Source organism: Panicum virgatum, chromosome 5K, assembly GCF_016808335.1.
Source record: "Panicum virgatum strain AP13 chromosome 5K, P.virgatum_v5, whole genome shotgun sequence".
Taxonomy (NCBI): Eukaryota; Viridiplantae; Streptophyta; class Magnoliopsida; order Poales; family Poaceae; genus Panicum; species Panicum virgatum.
The window spans coordinates 29,472,076-29,489,780 of record NC_053140.1 but is presented as its reverse complement, the minus strand read 5'-3'; the positions used below and the strand labels follow the sequence as shown (position 1 = coordinate 29,489,780).

The window sequence follows — 17,705 nt, the reverse complement described above, 5'->3', positions numbered from 1 at the left end:
GGTCAAGCTAGTATATCTACTCAAGAGCTCATCATATGAATTAAGATCAATCACATTGCAATTTGATACCTTTGTGTCACCTTGTGACATGAAGCAATGTGGAGATGGAGATGAGCTTGACGTAGCAATATCATCCGTACATTCCCGTGACACTGCAATGAATGTCCGCCTCACAGAGACCGGACCGTCCGCCATTCAAAACCAACAGCTAGAACTGCAATGATTGTGTGTCAGAATCGACCGTTAGAGCCCTTCGCGGACTGTCCGCGCCCTATTGGCGGACCGTCCGCCGTTCAGATACTCCGGGCACTCAGAGAGACAGCGTCTCTTGACAAACTTAAAGTTTGAGGGGCGGACCGTCCGCACCCATTGAGCGGACTGTCCGCCCTTCACAACGTGCAACCCACCAGAAGCAAAATTGTCTCTGGTCATTTTCTCAACTGACCGGCGGACCGTCCGCACCCCAATGGCGGACCGTCCGCCCTTCACTCTTAAACCCCACCAGAGACCCAACACGTCTCTGGTCAATTTGTTAAGTGACCTGCGGACCGTCCGCGCCCATGGGCCGGACCGTCCGCAGTCCAACCTTTCAGCACAAGCCAGAGAAACAACCTCTCTGGACAAAAATGAATTATACTAGCAGACCGTCCGCACAACAGGGCCGGACCGTCCGCCCGTTAATTCTTTTTCCCACAAGTTGATCAACATCAACTCCAACACCTTCTCCTTTGCAAATGTGCCAACACCACCACGTGAACAACACCATGTGTATGTGTGTTAGCATTTCACAAACATTTTCAAAGGATTTTCATTTGATCTCACCACGCCACTCGATCCTAGCAACATCGCAATGTTAGATCGCTCAAGTGGCTCTAGATGACCGATATGCAAACAAGTTTGCCCCTCTTGATAGTACGGCTATCTATCCTAAATCCGGTCATGCACTTCTCTACACAACCTTTGACTGGTGAAATGAAATGCTCTACAAGTCATACCTTTGCCTTGCGCATTCCATTTCATCTTCCCAAATATTGATGCCACACAAGCACCAAACTCATCAAGCCTTTTGATCATCATCACGAGTCAACACTTGGCTTGATCTTTCTTAAATGATATAATCCACTCCATATCATCACATGACCTCTTTGGTCCATCGATCTTGACCTTGCTCGCTCTTCACCGTTGCCTCGGTCCATCGGCGCCAAATCTTGCCCAAGCTTCACCGCCTCGCGGTCCCTCGCTTCAAAGCCTTAGCCATTTTGGTCACATAACTCCATGTCATGTCTCATATGCAATGAGCTCCTCGATCACACTATATGAGCATAGCATCAATCCTTAGCCATTTCTCCTCCATGGCACATGTTGCTCATACTAGTGTCTTTGTGTGAACTAATCTCCTGTGTATCTCAACATAAACACATATTAGTCCACTTAAGTAGTCACTCAATTACCAAAACCAAACAAGGGCCTTTCACCTGGGCCAGCGGGATTTGGTCCGGCGGCGGTGGAGTCTTCTCTGTTTTTGAACCGAGGAAAAAGAAGAGAGATACTGAATGGGAGAGGGAGGAAGATGGAGCGGTTCCAGCGTGGGTTCGCCGGCGGCGTAGGCGCGGTCCCATGGCAGTGCGCATGGGGCTCCCCGATGGTGGCGCACAGAGGGATCCTGGCGTGGGCTGCCGGGCTCGTCGTGCTGCTTCCTCATCGAGCCAAGGTGTCAGAGAAATTCGCCATCGTCGGAGAAATTCGTTGTCCCCGAGCAAGCTCCGGCCGATTCCTCCAGCCTACAGCCCCATGCACACCCCACCTCCATTCCTAACCCATATGTTCAAGCCCTCGTGCCTTGAATCGACGCCGAGTACCCTGCCCTATTCCGCTCGCCGTCGGCATGGTAGTTTGCGGTGAGCCCTATGCTCCGGCTGATTTTCTTCCAATACGACCGCATGGCTAGCTCTCCAAGGTTGTGTAGGTGCTTGTTGTGCCGTTTGTTGGCTTGCTGTGCACATGCCATCGCCGGGACTCCTGCGCCGCCATGCATGGCGCCGCCGCCGGGTTTTGCTGGTTCCCATCTCACGCTGTCCAAATTAGGGAGCGCGCCGCGTATCCTAGGCTCTCATGATGCTACCCGTGCCGTTTGTTGCCCTGGATCTGCGCTCCTCGCGCCTGCCGGTCGCTTCGCCGCCGGCGGTCAAGCCCTAGCCGCCGCCGCCGCCGTTAACCGCTGCTTCGCCTTTGTCTTTGAGCTCTAGCGCCACCCGTTTGTTCGCCATGTTGCGCTAAGCCCCGCGGTGCCCTTGGCTTGGCCGAGGAGGTTCGCCGCCAGGCGTTCCTGGCCGGGTCAGCGCCGCCGCGCCTCGGTCAAGGCCGGCGCGTGCGCGACTTGGCCATGTGCGACGCCAAGGGTCGGAAGGGGCCATATTGCAATTTTGTTCCCCTCCCACGTGCCCTTTGTCCACGCTGGCCCTGCCACGTAGGCGAAAAGCTGTCATGTCATGGTCAATGTAGTCAAAACCACCGCCACGTCAGCTCAATACCACCCAAATCAGTCTCAGGGTATAAATTGATCTGGTTTTGAAAGTTCAGGTGTCCACTGTGCCCGGTTTCGTAGTTGGGGGTCAAAGTTGGACAAATCCAATAGTTGAGGGGTCAAATGTGGACTTTTTCCTTTAATCTGTGTTGTACAGGTAGGAATGTCTTACTAGATTCTTGGAATTGTTGGGTGGGTGTGGTGTAACTTGCATCAGCTGATCTAGTGAGTTACAGTATAATTTTAAACAAAATTTGGCAAAGATTTTGAAAATTGAATCTCGTTTACTTCGCACCTGCTTAAGATTTTGATATTTTGAGCACGACACCACGCGAGCACCTACCACTATGCAGTAGTTTTTTTTGAATGAACCGCACGAGATAGTGCGAGTTTCTATTATATAGCAGAAAAATACAAAACTACAGTTCTGGAAACCATAGACAGGAAAAAGAAAACAAACAAAAAAAAATAAAACTCACTCGGTTGGATTGGGACATCAACACGGGAACTCTACAACTCAACTCTCCCGATTGGATTGGGGCATCAACACGGGGAACTCCACACCTCAACTCTTACCCGGTTGGATTGGGACATCAACACGGATAAAACACTCAGAACTGCAGGGCTATGGAGGACAAGCAAGCCAAGTCGCCGCGGCTACCAACCTTCTCCTGCCTAGGAAGGCGCCGTCGAAACATGTTCCCGCGTCGATAAGAAGTCAAGAAAAACATACTGCACCACACCAAGGAGGCCACCGCCATGCAAGACTTGTAACTGTAGTGCCGCCGCTCCACCATACACCATCCGATGGAGTGAAACCACCAAATCCGGACCTCTCACAGGCTGCTTCACCGTCACCATCGTGATGACACAACGCGTGGGGGCCTCCCCACACCCGCCATTGGACCTCCTCACTCTCGTCTCCATGTAGAAGCACCACATGCAGGGGCCTTGCCACGTTCGCCGCAGTACTCTGTGTCGCGGATCCATTCCTTAAATCGCCGTTAGAATGATGAATAATGTTGCCCCATGTTCCAAGATCCCCCTCAAATAGCTGAACCATTCATGCTGGACGACCGCAGCGTGTTGCGCCACCCATGCCACAGCCACCGCCGCCATACTAGCAAGCCAAGTAGTCGCTTGTGCCGTCTTTTGACGATGTACCACACCAAAGTCGTCGAGCAATGCAGAGCAACCCGCCACAGTCCGCTGCAAGCCAAGCCGTCCCACGATGTTGGTGCTGCAAGCGCCGCCCTCCGACGCAGACCCATGCTGCACTGACAGATGCCAAGCAACGCCAACCGCCGCAGTCCACTGCAATCAACCAAAACCAACATCCATGTGATAACCCCCGGCTGCCAACATGAATTTGGTCGCTGCTGCACTGAGCAACCCCGCCAAGCCCCAGGCAAGCCTTCCACCGTCTGGCTAATATGGGTCTCCAACAACGACGCCTCCAAGAAGGTAACGACGCCAATGGCGCCGTCGTCACTCGTGCAACAAGTGGACAGGTCTTTCACCCAGAGAAAAACGCGTAGAAGGGATGGGCTCTAAGATGACGCCCCCCAACAAGGAGAAAAAGAATGTCCTCGGGCGTCGTCGTCATCGTCACCAGCAGGAAGCCGCTGAGACTTTCACCCAGAGAATCCCATCCCTAGCTGCACGGCCACAACCAGGCAAACCACAGAAGTCTTCATGGGACTGGAGGTGCCGCTGTGCCACCACGCGCTACAGCCAACTCGCACCTCCTCGCTCTGCGCCGCCCTCAGTCGCGCTGCCACACACTATGGCTGCACAAGTAGCCTCGGCATAGCGCAGCTGCCGCCCTGCAACACCGTGCCGACTCACCAGGCCTCGTCGCTCCTCGGCAGCCGCTGCCCACGGCCGACCGTCGCTGCTGCATGAGCAAACCCGCGCGCTCGCCCCGCAGCCGCCCCGCGGGGCTGTAGCGCCGCACGCGCCTATAGGCGTCGCTCCCGCACGCCTGCGAGTCACCCATGCCTCCGTAGGCCCTCACGCGCCGCTGCCGCGCACCAGCTCCGAGTCGAGCACCAGAATGTGAACTGCCGCAACCACTGCGCGCCTCCGCCGCGTCGTCGATCACCTCCAACGCTGAGCCACCGGATCCGGTCGGCGCCATGCCAGATCGGTGGCCCCTTAGGCTCCAACGCCGTGGAGGGCAGCTTCCGCCGGTGAGCCGCCTCGGAAGGCCCAGATGGCCGCGCCAGGCCCGCTTGGATGCATCGGAGGAAGGGAAAAGGACCCCCGCCGCCTTCCTCACGGGCCGCATGGGCTTTGAATGACTTGCTCAGGCGGCGACGCGGCGGGAGGACGCGACGGTGGTGGTGGTGGTGGTATGGGGGGCCAAGGGTGTCGGAGTCGCCCGTGCGGGGCGCGCAGGCGCGAGCGAGTCCACTATGCAATAGTTGTTTAGTTCTTTTTATTACGTTGTAATAGTTGATATTAGGTTGTTGCAATAGTTGATTTAGGATATTGCATAATCTATTTTAGGGTCTCGTTTTGTTGCATTGAGATGGAGATGGATATATTTTTCTACATTGGATTTTTGGATGTTGGAATAGCTATGCGAAGATGCAGTTATGATTCTATAGTGTTTACTCGTGGATAGGATGGTGTACGCTTATGTTATAACAATTCATACTTTTCCATTTGCGAGACTAATGTAGGGTTCAAGATAATCTCATAGATTTTTGGTATATAGCGTCCAACATCCTATAAACCTTATCCTCCCTACCTATGCCACACAGACCAGTAATATGTGAATTATAGATTTGCATATCAGCTCGATACCCATGTACCCTTCTCCAACCCTTCCACGGGGAACATACACATCAATAAGTGAGAAGTACACCGCCATCATGTTCACAAGTAAACACTTGCTCGTCACGTTTATGTCTCATACATTTCATGGAACAGGTTGAGCGCATCCTCAACATTCCCTGAAGCAGCCAACGCACCAAGGACGTGGGGCTTGACGTCGAACTCGTGACGGAAGTGGGGAGGGCATGGAGAGCACAGAGCGGGCGCATGCAAGTGGTGTGAAGCTGGACAAGGAGCATGAGAGCTCGAACGTGGGCGGGCTCGCTCTCGCCAACCGAGCTACCTAGAAACAGTAGTTTCCTGTTTGGCCCTATTTGGTTTCCCATTCTAGAGTTTCTAGAACGAGGAATCTTTCATGCATGAAGCTCAGAATGAAGTTTATTTGCAAAACTTTTTCAGAAATATGTGCAATTTTTCGCGACGAATCTAATAATGGTAATTAATCGATGATTGACTATATGGATGCTACAGTAACTATCCTCTACTCATGTGGTCAAAAGTCTTATTAGATTCGCCAGGGTTCCTAGAGCAGGAGTTCTGGAGTTGGTTTTATAAACTATCTTTTTTATACTCCTAATTAGCTGTCAAAGTTGTGAACAGTTATGGAATGCCAGGAAATAATGGCGGAAGCCCTTCTAGCAGCCGGCCAATAGGAAGAACGGGAGCGCGAGCGGTGGTGGCATGAGCGGGCACGTTAGGCCTAGGCATAGTTGACCGAAACCGAAAAAATGAACTAAAGTAACCGAAACCGAAAATTTCGGTCACAAATTCGGTCGCGAGGTCTAACCACCAAAATAAAACTGGTTATTTCGGTAAGAGACCTGGTTAACCGAATACCCGAAAAATCCATATAAGAAAAGACCCAACAGCAGCCTAGGCCTAATAGAGGTAGGTTTGGTTGTTTGGTTGGCAGTCCTGGGTGTCCAAGCCAAAATTTGGCAATGCCCTAATAATTTGGCTAGCGTTTGGCGTAAGGCCAAATTTTGGTTGTGCTCTGGAAAAATTAACTGCGATAGTCAACAAGCAACACGGGACGAGACTTTGGCAGTTGATTCGGCCGCACCATTTTTGCTTGGCAGCATGGAGAGAAGGTGCTGACTTGTCAGCTTGTGAATGACTGCAATAAGTGTGTCTCTCTCATTGTTAGCAAGCTCTAAATAGTAATATTTGCCAAATCACACATCCAATCTCTAATCTGTTTAAACCTTTATACTCCTTGCAATTAAATCTAGAAAACAATCTCCGATCCGTTTAAACCTTTGTGCAAAACCATGCAGGGCGATGCAGATACCTGCTCTTTGGGTAAATTTGCTGCTAGACATTTCCAATGTTGATTTTTGCTGCTGGATACTACTACTCAATCTTGTATTTGCCAATAGGCATTTTTCAAGAGTGGATATTTACTATAAGACACTATGTTCACTTTTTCTAATTCAATGGAGAGATAAAATAAGTAACACAACCAAAATGCCCCAATGGGCGGGCATGCTGCCAAAAAAATATATTTATAGGTAGGGAAAAAAGATTAACTATATGATGAGTTGTACTATAGATGAAAATTACACAATTGTGCAAACAATATAATAAATAAATAATAACTTTTAGGTTCAGTGGAGAGAGAAAATAAACAACAAGACCAAAATACCCCTACGAGACCATGGTGCTAAACATGTTCATAAATAATAAAATAATTATAATAGTTACTCTATTATATAGTTTGCATGGTTGTGTAGTTTTCGTCTATAGTGCAACTCATTATATTCATAATATTTTTTCTCTATCTATAAATATATTTTTGGTAGTGCGACCCGCCCGTAGGGGCATTTTTGTCTTGTTACTTATTTTATCTCTCATTTGAATGAAAAAAACATTATTTTAATAAAATTATTATCTTGTAGCAAATATCCAAATTTGAAGAGTGTCTATCGGCAACTACAAGATTGAGTAATGTCCAACAGCAAAAATCAAAATCGAAAAGTGTTCACAGGCAAATTTACTCTGCTTTTTCGTGGTAGAGAAAGGCGCAGGCCTTGGTCGTAAATGTAATGGCACGCTATTTGCAGGGGCTCATATGAAACATATCCGGATGCGGATGCCGAGGATATGAAGGCAGGCCATCTCTTATTTTATTTCACTCCCTATCCAGTTTATCCTCTCCCTAATGGCGCTTCCTCTGCGCCCCGCCGCTCCGGCGCCACCGCCTTGGCGATGCTCCGGCGTGAGCTCCTCGCCGCGCGCATCCCTCCTGGACACGGCCTCCAGTGAGTGTACTCCAGCTCCTCCGCTTCCGTTCCGTGTCCCTTTGATATTTTGATTCTCCTCTGGTCGGCTCACTTCTGACGTTTCCAAATTCTTATCTAAGCAACCGTAGTACCAATATTGCGTAGTACTAGGCTACTAGCGAGCTCCATCCGGTGTGGTTGCTCCTCCCTGGTGCCTCAGCTGACAGCTGGCCTGGGCGGGGGCTGCTCAACGAAATGCCTGGTTACTCTTGCGCCGCTGGTTTGCCCCCATTTCTCCCCCTTGTTCGGGTGGTGGAGAGCAACAGCGCTAGTCTGTTGGCTTTTTAAGGTCTGCTTTGGTTGTTCTGCTTTCCTTCACACGCTAGTTCCATGTTGTCATGGACATGTTCTCTTGTGGTCTGCCCATCGTGCTAATGATGTTAATTGCTGTGGTAGAGATCCTGAGAGGCAATTCACTAAGAGAGGGAGGGCAGGTAATCGAGCTAAGAGGTCTTGTTTTGCTTGTTACTGTCTTCCTTTTGAGTGTGGGAGGGAGGTCTTGTAGGATGCTAGGATGTGTTATTTAATTTTTGTAATGGGGATTCTCATGCTTATGTAGGCATTTCTAATAATAATATAACGGCCTCTCTTGCACTTCCTTTAGAAAGGAATTCGATATAAGAGCCAAGGCTACCGGACAGTGCCTCCATTCCTATGCTTGCATATCTTGTAACAAAGTTCACGATTCCTTTTGACGTGTCACCGTTTCTTCATCTCATTGTGATGTGAGCTTAGACTAGAGAAAGGAAGGACTATTCCTTCTTGGGTGGGAAAAGTTTGGAGTACCATTGGCTTTTGAATGGACTGCATTAACAAGATTGCAGCTTGATACTTGTGGGGTTTTCTTTCCATTTTGGCTATGATATTCTGCATGAAATTCTGAGAAGAAAAGCCAACTTTTTTTCTTTCACTATGCCAGTATATTTTTGTCTATTTCATTTTGAGGATCATGTTGTTTAGTTAATATAATCGTTCACCTATTAATAATTTGACTTTACATCCTGTTCAGATTACACAATAACAATACTTCTTAGATTATTTCAAACTTTTGATAGTATTAAGGATGCATAAATTACATGCTAACTTGTTTTCCCAGTACCAGATGCCATTATGCATAGAAAGTTTCAAGATCAACCACTTCAATAATTCATCTTTCATTATAGTTAGGCAAAGGAATGGAAATTTTGCTTTAGGGTTGCTGATGTGTTGTGGCACTTGTCATGCAGAGCAAGCATTTCCTGTTCCATTACCAGCTGACCGGGTTGCAAGATTTTCCTTATCTGCAAAGCGTTCTGCATCTCGGCTTGTCCAGTCAATGACTGATCTCACCGGTTTTAGAAGTGATGGGATCCATGCAGCCAATGAACATTCACGTGATCTCATGAGGTCCATATCTGATCTTCAGGTACGATGGTGAGTCCCTTGCTCAGTTTTAGCATTGGTTATGTCTTAAGCATTTATCATGTGATGATCGATACAAACCTTTGATTTGGAACGAGACTGAAAATTATCAGATAACTAAAAGTCTAAAACTAACCTTGTGTTTGTAGCATCTTTTTTACCAGCAATATTTTCTTACTCTCTCAGTGCAAGGTACAAGGCATATTTTTCATTTGGCCCAGTCTCCAGACTTAGATTTCAACAGATGCTTTCACAAATTTTATTGTGAAACCATTTTGAAATATCATTGTAGTTTGCATAATTTTTGTACACCAAAGACCAAACATACTTACAATTCGACTAATTGTTGGTCAGAATATGCAATGTTTGGTTTTTTTCAAAATAAAATACGCCCTATATGGTTTTATAGAGGAGTTTCCAATACAGCATAATTTTTTCTCCTTGCAGATTTTACTTTGTAAACATCAGCAATATTATGCAGCATTATTTTCTTTTACTTTTTGCAGGAAGTTGTATTATCCTCTTTTGGGAAAGCATGTATTTTCGGTAGTTGCATCATATATGTTCTGCCTCCTGCTTGTTTAGCAGAACCATGCGAGCAAGAGTACTCTCTCCCTAACATGCCTTTGCTGTTTGCAATAGCCATGGTTGGTGCTACTGTTGGAGGTACGCTCCCCACACTGTAAATTAAAGAACTTGAGACATGGAAAGTTTGTGGAAACTGGCTACGAAAGTCATCATGAGAATGCATAATTGATTCTTTCCCTACCTACGTGTTTACGTTGTCTGATTTGTCACTATGTTGTCTGATTTGTCACCAACATAATATGTGATCAAAATTGTTTCAAATAGCTGAACTTTGAGTTATTTACAGTAAACACTAAATTGAATCTAGTACCAGGGAAGTACATGAGTTTCCTCTACACCCATGTGTTACTTGCTCTGTTTGAAATTACAGGGCATATTTCGTTTAATTATCGCAAGGCTTTGACTGACAAGTACTCCTTTAATAGATACTTTTTATGACTCAAAATTAATGTTGTTAGAATTGTACTAAAAAGTACCTGCTTATGATTATGATGTTTTGTCACGTAAATGATGTATTAATGGAGTAATTATTGTAGTTCCAAGCCCTTGTCCTAAGAAAACAAGATATGCCTGCTAATTTCAATTTTCAAAAAGAGGGAGTAATATTTGTTTGCTTGTTTTCTCTTTTCCAGTTTCCTTACTTAACAGGACATTCGGTTAAATTTAAAAACATATACAGGTTCTTTGCCCCTCTGCAATTTATTGATAGCTCTGTACTACATAAACTGGGATGTAACACAGTATGCATGTTAAGGAAATTTGCATTTTGGAGCATTCTAGTTATCATGCTTTCATCCAACTGGCTGTTACTTTCCTTGTTTTTTGTACATAGTTATCTAGTCTGATAGAACTGAGATATTACAAGTTATTTAGTTGATGTGGCAGTTTACATTTGTTTCTACAACTATTTATAATCTCTTTTGTGATTACCATGCTCCATTCATGTTTGTTTTTGACAATAAATAGGTAAGTTGATATTTCGTGTTCAAATTATAAGTTCTCTGATATGCATATTTCCCTCTGTTATGGAATCTAGCTGAATTTTTCTGCATTATGCTGAGCAATAAAAAAAATCCTGTAGGGCTCCTCGCAAGACAGAGGAGAGGGGAGCTTGCACGGCTGAATGATCAGTTACGTCAGATAAATGCTGCACTGAGAAGACAAGCCAAGATTGAATCTTACGCTCCTACTTTGAGCTATGCCCCAGTTGGTAGTAAGATACCAGAATCAGAAGTTATTGTTGATCCTCAGAAAGAGCGCCTGATTGCATATCTGAGGACTGGGAAGAACTACCTGAGAAACCAAGCTCCTGACAAGGCATTTCCTGAGTTTAAAGCAGCTCTTGATCTTGCACAAGCTTTAGGTGATCATGTTGAAGAGAAGAAAGCAGCACGAGGATTAGGTTTGTTTATTCATTTTCACAGATACTTGATATTGCTAATGCTATAACATGTGTCCTTCATAACTGGTACAAAAAAACAGGCGTAACCAGTGCTGAAAGGTCCCATGGTGGGTTCTGGGGAAGGGAATAACTAGACAGCCTTACTCTTGCAAAATTCTTTTAAAATTCTGCAAAGAGGCTGGTTCGAACCTAGGACCTCCAGGCCACAAGTGGAGAGTCTCTACCACAATCCTGACCTCCCCTTATTCTTCTTTTCTGAATTTGGTATAAATGCTAACATGGAATGTTAGGCTACAAGTTGAAAAATGATAAAGAAGGAAAATGTTTTCAGGCATGTTCAGTACTAAGTTCAAACTTGATCGTACGAACACGATAGAATGATGTCAAGGTGTCACATCAGAATGATGACTTTTTTCTGACACCTTACATTAATTATGCAATGGAAAGAGTTTAATGTGTTTGCTGAATCCATGTAACAGAGTTGCTTTGTATTCTCCAGGGGCATCATTCCAGAGACAAGGCAAGTACAAGGAAGCCATAAAGTATCACTCCATGGTCCTAAACATCTCTAAGATGACCGGAGAGGATGCGGGTGTCACTGAAGCATATGGAGCAATAGCAGACTGCTACACCGAGCTTGGTGAGCTTGAGAAGGCTGGCGAGTTCTACGACAAATACATTGCAAGGTTGGAGAGTGACTGAAAAGAAGAGCACCGATCAGAAAATATGTTAGAGCATTGACAAGTCTAATGGAATTTCTACCCTTTTTCGCTTGTCATGTAGTTTATTGTAGATTTGCAGTTCCCAGCTCGAATTGAGTTTTATTACCACCATGCAAGTTCTTTTTGGCAGGATTATGGCACTACTCATCATTGGAGTTCCTGTTGAATAATTGGAGTTCTTGTTGAATAATTAGGCAATTGCATAACTAAATTCCAAAATAAAATAAATCATGAACATGACAAGACCTAACATGAACAACTCTATCATACCAGCAACAAGACACATCACAATTGTGATCTCAGAAAACATAATTAAAGAACGGATCAGATCACAACGCACATATTTAGGGTTTGAAGGTGAAGGAACCCTAACAATCAGCAGCTGCAGCGGTGCAGATGGCGTGACGGCGGTGTTGCAGACGCATAAGGCGGCGTTGAAGACGACGGTTCGCCGCAGCGCCTGACTTGGACGGAGGACGAATCGTGATGAAGATCTTCAAGGAGTCATGTTGGGCGCTTCCCAAAAATCTTATTCCCCCTCTCTCGGTGTAGGAATGCAAGGATGGAGGTTCCGAAGACTTGCTCTCCCTGTTGGGGCACATCGACGCTCGGGATGAAATAGACTACAGTGGCGGTGCAGCAGCGAGAGGATGTGTTTTCTGGCGGCAACTTATGGGGCAGATATATAGGAGAGCCACACGGTCTCACGTCGCGATCGCGATCTAAACCGATTAGGTTTCCATATCCCGCAGACTTATAGGCTAATGCACCAAAAATTAAAACTACAAAAGGGATTTCGGCGGACCATTCACGCGGGTGCCACGCGCCCTTCACCCCCGCCTGGTGAGGCGAGGTGAGGAGTGCGCGCGAGTGGGCTTTCCTTTCTCTCCCCACACATATAGGTGAAGCAAAGACCACCTCACTATTTAAGTTGACCATCCTCAATTTTCACTAGCAAGGTGGGACTAAAGGTTTGCACCACTCCTTCACTTCCTCATGTCCACATGGGCCTTTGGAATTGCTAAAATACTCAATGGGCCAAGCCCACATTCCAACAATCCCCCACTAGATCTTGAATGTCCATTTAGAGATTTGCTTGTGTTCTCACTACTGTTTTATATACCAGCATTTCAGTGAGGACTGTTAAGTTGAACTCTCACCTAGAGCTTCTAGCTACACTTATTCACAACTTGAACCTCAAAAAATTGCTAAATTGGATGAGTTCTGCGGATTTTAAGGCGCCGGTTAAACTGACATTGCATGTGATGGTGCATTAGTTAGAGCATTGAATGCTTTGGTGCAGCCGAAGACAGTCGACTGGTTAAACCAACAGGTTACTTTTGCCGACAGTGCATGAAGGGGGCGGGGGTGCATTGACCTAGACATTCTGCAGAGAGCATCTCAAGCTGAAAGAGCACAAGCCTTAAGGACCAGTTAAGAGTGTTTAGTGATCACATCTTAAGGACCAATTAAGAGCATCTTAAGGACTTCCAAGCCACCATTGTGCTTAGTGGTCACATCTTTAGTCCTTAGTACTCCTTAAGAGTGTTATTAGTGCTAGGTTAGCTTGTGAGAGTGTGCAAAAGAGCAAGGTGTTGTGCCTTATGAACTGTGCTTGAGTGAAGCTCAAACTTATATCTTGGTGTGCCGTCGCCTTGGAGCTTTTGTGGCTCACCGGCTAGTCTTCGACCCTCCGTCTTGGTGTGGAGCGGTATCGATGATCTTTGCGCGGAGGACATGGAGACCCCCATCCTTTGTGTAAAAACTCCTTAGTGGAAAGAGGGATCAAGGTAACTAGGAACTTGGCATTACACTACAACCAAAAAACCCTTATCCGCGACCTTTAAAAATGGCCTCGGAGGCGGGCACAATTTTTAACCGCCTCGGTTAATGCCCTGCATTAACCGAGGCGGTCATTTTCTATTAACCGAAGTGGTTACAAAAAGCTGCCTCGCAAAATCGATTAATAGAGGCGGGCTCCTTAAAATGTCTGCCGCGGTTAGGCGATTTTTTTAATGTAAATGCCTCGGTTAATACATTAACCGAGGCGGACACGTTATAAGGTCCTCCTCAGATAATACTGGCACATCTTGAGCCCAGATGGCCCATCTCAGCCCGTATGACGCTTGGAGTATATAAACACAAGTTAAGTTTTCCTCCTCATTCCTCGCTCCTCCCTCTCCTTCACTGCTTCTCTCCCGGCGGCGCACCTCCCACTCCTTCACTTCCTCTTCCTCACTCCTCCCTATCCCTACGGCGCGGGTGCGGGTTCGGCCAAGGCGGCGGGGCACGGCATGGGGCGCACGGCCCCCGGCGGCGCAAGCGGCGGGCTGGAGGCGACGGCGGGCCAGATCCGCTTGCGTTGGGGCTGGATCCGGCGATGGTGGCCCTCCTCCGTCCTCCCCGGCGGCGGCCCTCCTCCGTCCTCCTCAGGCCGGCGAGCCCCTCCCCAGTCGCGTTTGGCGGCAGCGCGCCCTCCCGGGGCCGGATCCGGCAGAGGCGTCGGCGGCTAATTGGCTCGCCGGGCCCGTGATGGGCTCGGTGGGATTTTTTCTTTTTTTTTTAGTTTTTTTAATTTACCGAGGCGGGAATGGAAACCGCCTCGATTAAGTCACGATTAACCATGACGATGTCTTCGAGGCGGTTGGGTCTGCCGCCTCGGAAAATAATTTTAGACCGCCTCCGAAAATAGTTTTTGTAGTAGTGTTAGGCTCGGTGGTCTAGGCTTGGTGGCAAGTCAAGGGGCCCCGGAAGAGACTTGATTGTCGGGAAGCAATAATATTGTTGAGTGCTTCAACAACGTGTATTGAGTGCTTCAACAACGTGGACTAGGGATAACTTCTGTTTCTACCGATATTACGGGATGCATCTTGTGTAAGTTTACTTCTTCTCATCTCTACTTTACGTTTCTGCATTTTATATTTGCAACTTATGTGCCTTTACATTCTTAGTGTCGTATCTTGCTACAATTGACTATAGGTTGCAAAACTCTTTTAGGATGAGGGTTCACATTAGAAAAACTATGTTGTACATCTAGATAGCAATATTTTAGTTTAAGTTTATGTGCAAACTAGTTGGAGATATATATTGAGATTTTAAGTTGCCTAATTTATCTCTTCCCTCTCTTAGGCTACGAGGACCGATTCCTTTCACTTACCTTCGTCTCAGAAGAAAAGTGTGTCGGGTTGAATTCGGAACATGGACCGCATTTTCTCATAGAATTTTTTGTTGGCTCTCGTTCAGCCCCACTTGATCCCCCGTCCCGGTCCTTCACTTGGGGGTTGGGAAGAGCCAGTGAGCCACATCTCCGGTCCAAGAATCTGTCACCCGCACCACCTAACCCAAATTAAAGAAGAACATGGAGGCGTGGGCATGTAATCCTGAGTTCTTACCTACACTCGCATCTGAAGCTTAAGCCGGGATTTTAAGATGGCAAATGCATTTCAAAAGATTAAGATAAACATAGGAAACTTGATCTGAAAGTCATGGGATTTCCCCTTTTCTGCACTTCAATCATATATATTTTTTTTTCTTGCGTTTGCACTACGGAACATACAAAGTCAAAACATGTCCTTCGGACATGATTCCAGCACACTAATCACCTCTGCACTACAGCTCTACTACCTCCTAAGGTCTTCCTCACCATCTATAGATTACACACGTAACAATAGATCAGGAGATCTATCACAAAAAGGGGTCGGGGCAGCAGCAGCACCCATCACCGATCCATGATGGGGAAAATCCGGCAGGTATATCAAGAACCGAAAAGTACGGTCAAAAGGCAAACATCAGCGCCCTGCGATGCGAGACGCACGCGACTAGCTGTGGTTGTAAGCTAGTCATCCCAGCGGAGCAGCATGACGACGCATCGGCGGATGATGTAGAGCCTCGCCTTGTGCTCCTTGAGAGCCCTGCCCGGCCCTCCTCTCCTCTTGCTGCTGCTCCCAACAAGCTTCATCCTTGCTTCTTGTTAGAGCGAGCAAACTCGATCTTTTTAATTTGCTCCTCCTTGATCCCTTGATTGAGCACACTACTGCCTGTGTGCAAGTGAAGTGGAATTTGTTTCTCTTTGGTTGCTATGGATGAACGGAGCTCAGGAGGTAGCCGGCTTATATAGGCGAAGACCATGAGATCCGTTTCAGAGGGCAGAGACGACTATCGTGCCTGCGCACGCACGGCTGCTGCAGCTAGCTCTCGCTAGTCGCTAGTGTTAGTATATAATACTGGCGACGCACGACTTGGTGCAGCTCCAGCCGGGGACAGCGGCCTCGAGAACCACTGGCTCCTTGGATCCTTGTGGCCTCGCTTTGCTCGTCGTGTCCCCCATGGCCGCGATCATGTACGTGACCGCTTGCCGGCATCGCTCTGGCCTGCTCGCTTTGATTAATGTCTTGGCCTTTCATCCTTGTTTTGGGACCTGAGATAGATACAGCTCAGGAAGTGTTTTTCAACAAACATACAGCTCAAGAAGGGGACCGTGCGTGCGCCCTGCGGGAGCGGTGCGTGCGGTGGGATGAAGGCGCGGTCCCCCCCGCGCGTGCGCCGGCGTGCGCGCAGGACTGGGACCACCGGCGGCGAGATCTGAACGGCGACGGGCACCAGCTCATCAGAGCTCCCTGGCGACTGCTTGTCTTAGCTTAGCTTGCTGCTGTACCAAGCGAGTCTCCTCTTGGAGCACAGCTGTTCTTTGGCGTACTACATGGAAGGAGGCTCCGGCCGTGTGCAGCTGTACCTTATTTGTTTGTACAAGTTAAAAGGGATAGAAAATTTGGGTTGTACTGACGATGGCTGCATGAGTGAGCTAGTCGTCCAGTCAGCTTTCAGCTTGTTCGTAGAATAACATTGAGTTCACAAGGAAGATCATTATCGTAATTAGCGAAATAATTGAGTGATGAGTGAGCTGCCATCCAGTTTTGCTTCAAACACGATTTGTGCATTTGTCAGTGCTCAGGGCATCAGCCTTGACCAACAGTCAGTCGAGTGTCCTGGTTCTGCGATTGGGATATGATGGTGCCTGTGTTCTGAACATTATTCAGCTATTCAGCTCACAGACGAATCTTTAAGCCTAATTGGTTCATAATTAGACATTAATTACTAAATAATAATGAAAGTGCTACATTACCAAAATAATGTTGTTTGGGTTCGAAAATGGCACCACCCTGCCATTTTACGGTCAGTCGACTGTCCTGGTTCTGCGATTGGGTATGATGATGCCAGTGTTCTGAACATTATTCAGCTTACAGGTATCTGCTGTTAAATTGGAAAATGGCCGTTCAACTAATTGATGCCTGATCGGAAATTCGGAATGGTCAAGATTGAAGCTGTCAAGCCTGACCCTGAATTTCGATATAAAGACATACATTGGAAGGATGAAGTGCTGAATTATCTGGTGACGTCTTGCAATGGCGAATGAAAAGACAGTTTGCTTTCTTATATCGTAAGCTGAACATATTATTAGAGAAGAAACATTGTGGGCTTGCAGCAAATTACGGATAGCAGAGAAAATAATATGAAAAAACTTCACTCTGTTGATTAGACATCCATGAAGCCACATTTTCAATCTGCTTCTCCATTTATGTCTGCCTTAGTTGATCATCAGATCTAATATGCCTTGTGCCGGTGATCAAGTCACATCCCAGAAAAAATGCCGTTGGGAAACTTTTGATTCTTAAGCAATTACCAAGAGACAAACAATGAGAGGGACAAAACTGAAGTTTCGTTTATATGCTGCAGCTGCTAAAGGATCTGTATCTATCTTTATATACATTTTCCCTACCATTCTGGTAGCCGGAAAGAGAGAAAAAAAAAAACAAAGAAGAGCTAGAAAAAACAAAGAAACTAAGAGCCAAAACTGTTCTTCAATCTTGCCACCGGATCAGCATAACGACGCATCTCGAGATGATATAAAGCCTTGATCTGTGCTCCTTGATGGCCTTGCTGAACCC

The 17,705-nt window shown here is 46.8% G+C and overlaps 2 protein-coding genes across 3 annotated transcripts; one reads left to right on the top strand and one right to left on the bottom strand.

The window, feature by feature from the left end:
• The first annotated feature begins 7,463 nt into the window (after positions 1-7,463).
• Positions 7,464-11,930, top strand: LOC120707065 (protein FLUORESCENT IN BLUE LIGHT, chloroplastic-like). 2 transcript variants are annotated; one of them, XM_039991836.1, is made up of 5 exons: positions 7,464-7,626; positions 8,874-9,052; positions 9,555-9,714; positions 10,718-11,038; positions 11,538-11,930. In XM_039991836.1, the coding sequence occupies exons 1-5, from the start codon at positions 7,527-7,529 to the stop codon at positions 11,738-11,740; spliced, it is 963 nt and encodes a 320-aa protein (XP_039847770.1). In that variant the 5' UTR covers positions 7,464-7,526; the 3' UTR covers positions 11,741-11,930. The 2 variants fall into 2 exon arrangements, with proteins under 2 accessions (XP_039847770.1, XP_039847771.1); XM_039991837.1 differs by having other exon boundaries at positions 7,527-7,626; positions 8,874-9,060.
• A 3,307-nt stretch (positions 11,931-15,237) lies between these two features.
• On the bottom strand, positions 15,238-16,376 carry LOC120707064. Its single transcript, XM_039991835.1, has one exon. It carries the CDS (start codon positions 15,716-15,718, stop codon positions 15,596-15,598), a length of 123 nt encoding a protein of 40 aa, XP_039847769.1. The 5' UTR covers positions 15,719-16,376; the 3' UTR covers positions 15,238-15,595.
• Between the last annotated feature and the right edge of the window lie 1,329 nt (positions 16,377-17,705).

Bases quoted from the DNA above. Each gene is read 5' to 3' on its own strand.
- LOC120707065 (XM_039991836.1), top strand. From the start codon at position 7,527: ATGGCGCTTCCTCTGCGCCCCGCCGCTCCGGCGCCACCGCCTTGGCGA. The intron at 7,627-8,873 runs GTGAGTGTACTC...CTTGTCATGCAG, and splicing joins CCTCCTGGACACGGCCTCCA to AGCAAGCATTTCCTGTTCCA. The intron at 11,039-11,537 runs GTTTGTTTATTC...TGTATTCTCCAG, and splicing joins GAAAGCAGCACGAGGATTAG to GGGCATCATTCCAGAGACAA.
- LOC120707064 (XM_039991835.1), bottom strand. From the start codon at position 15,718: ATGAAGCTTGTTGGGAGCAGCAGCAAGAGGAGAGGAGGGCCGGGCAGG.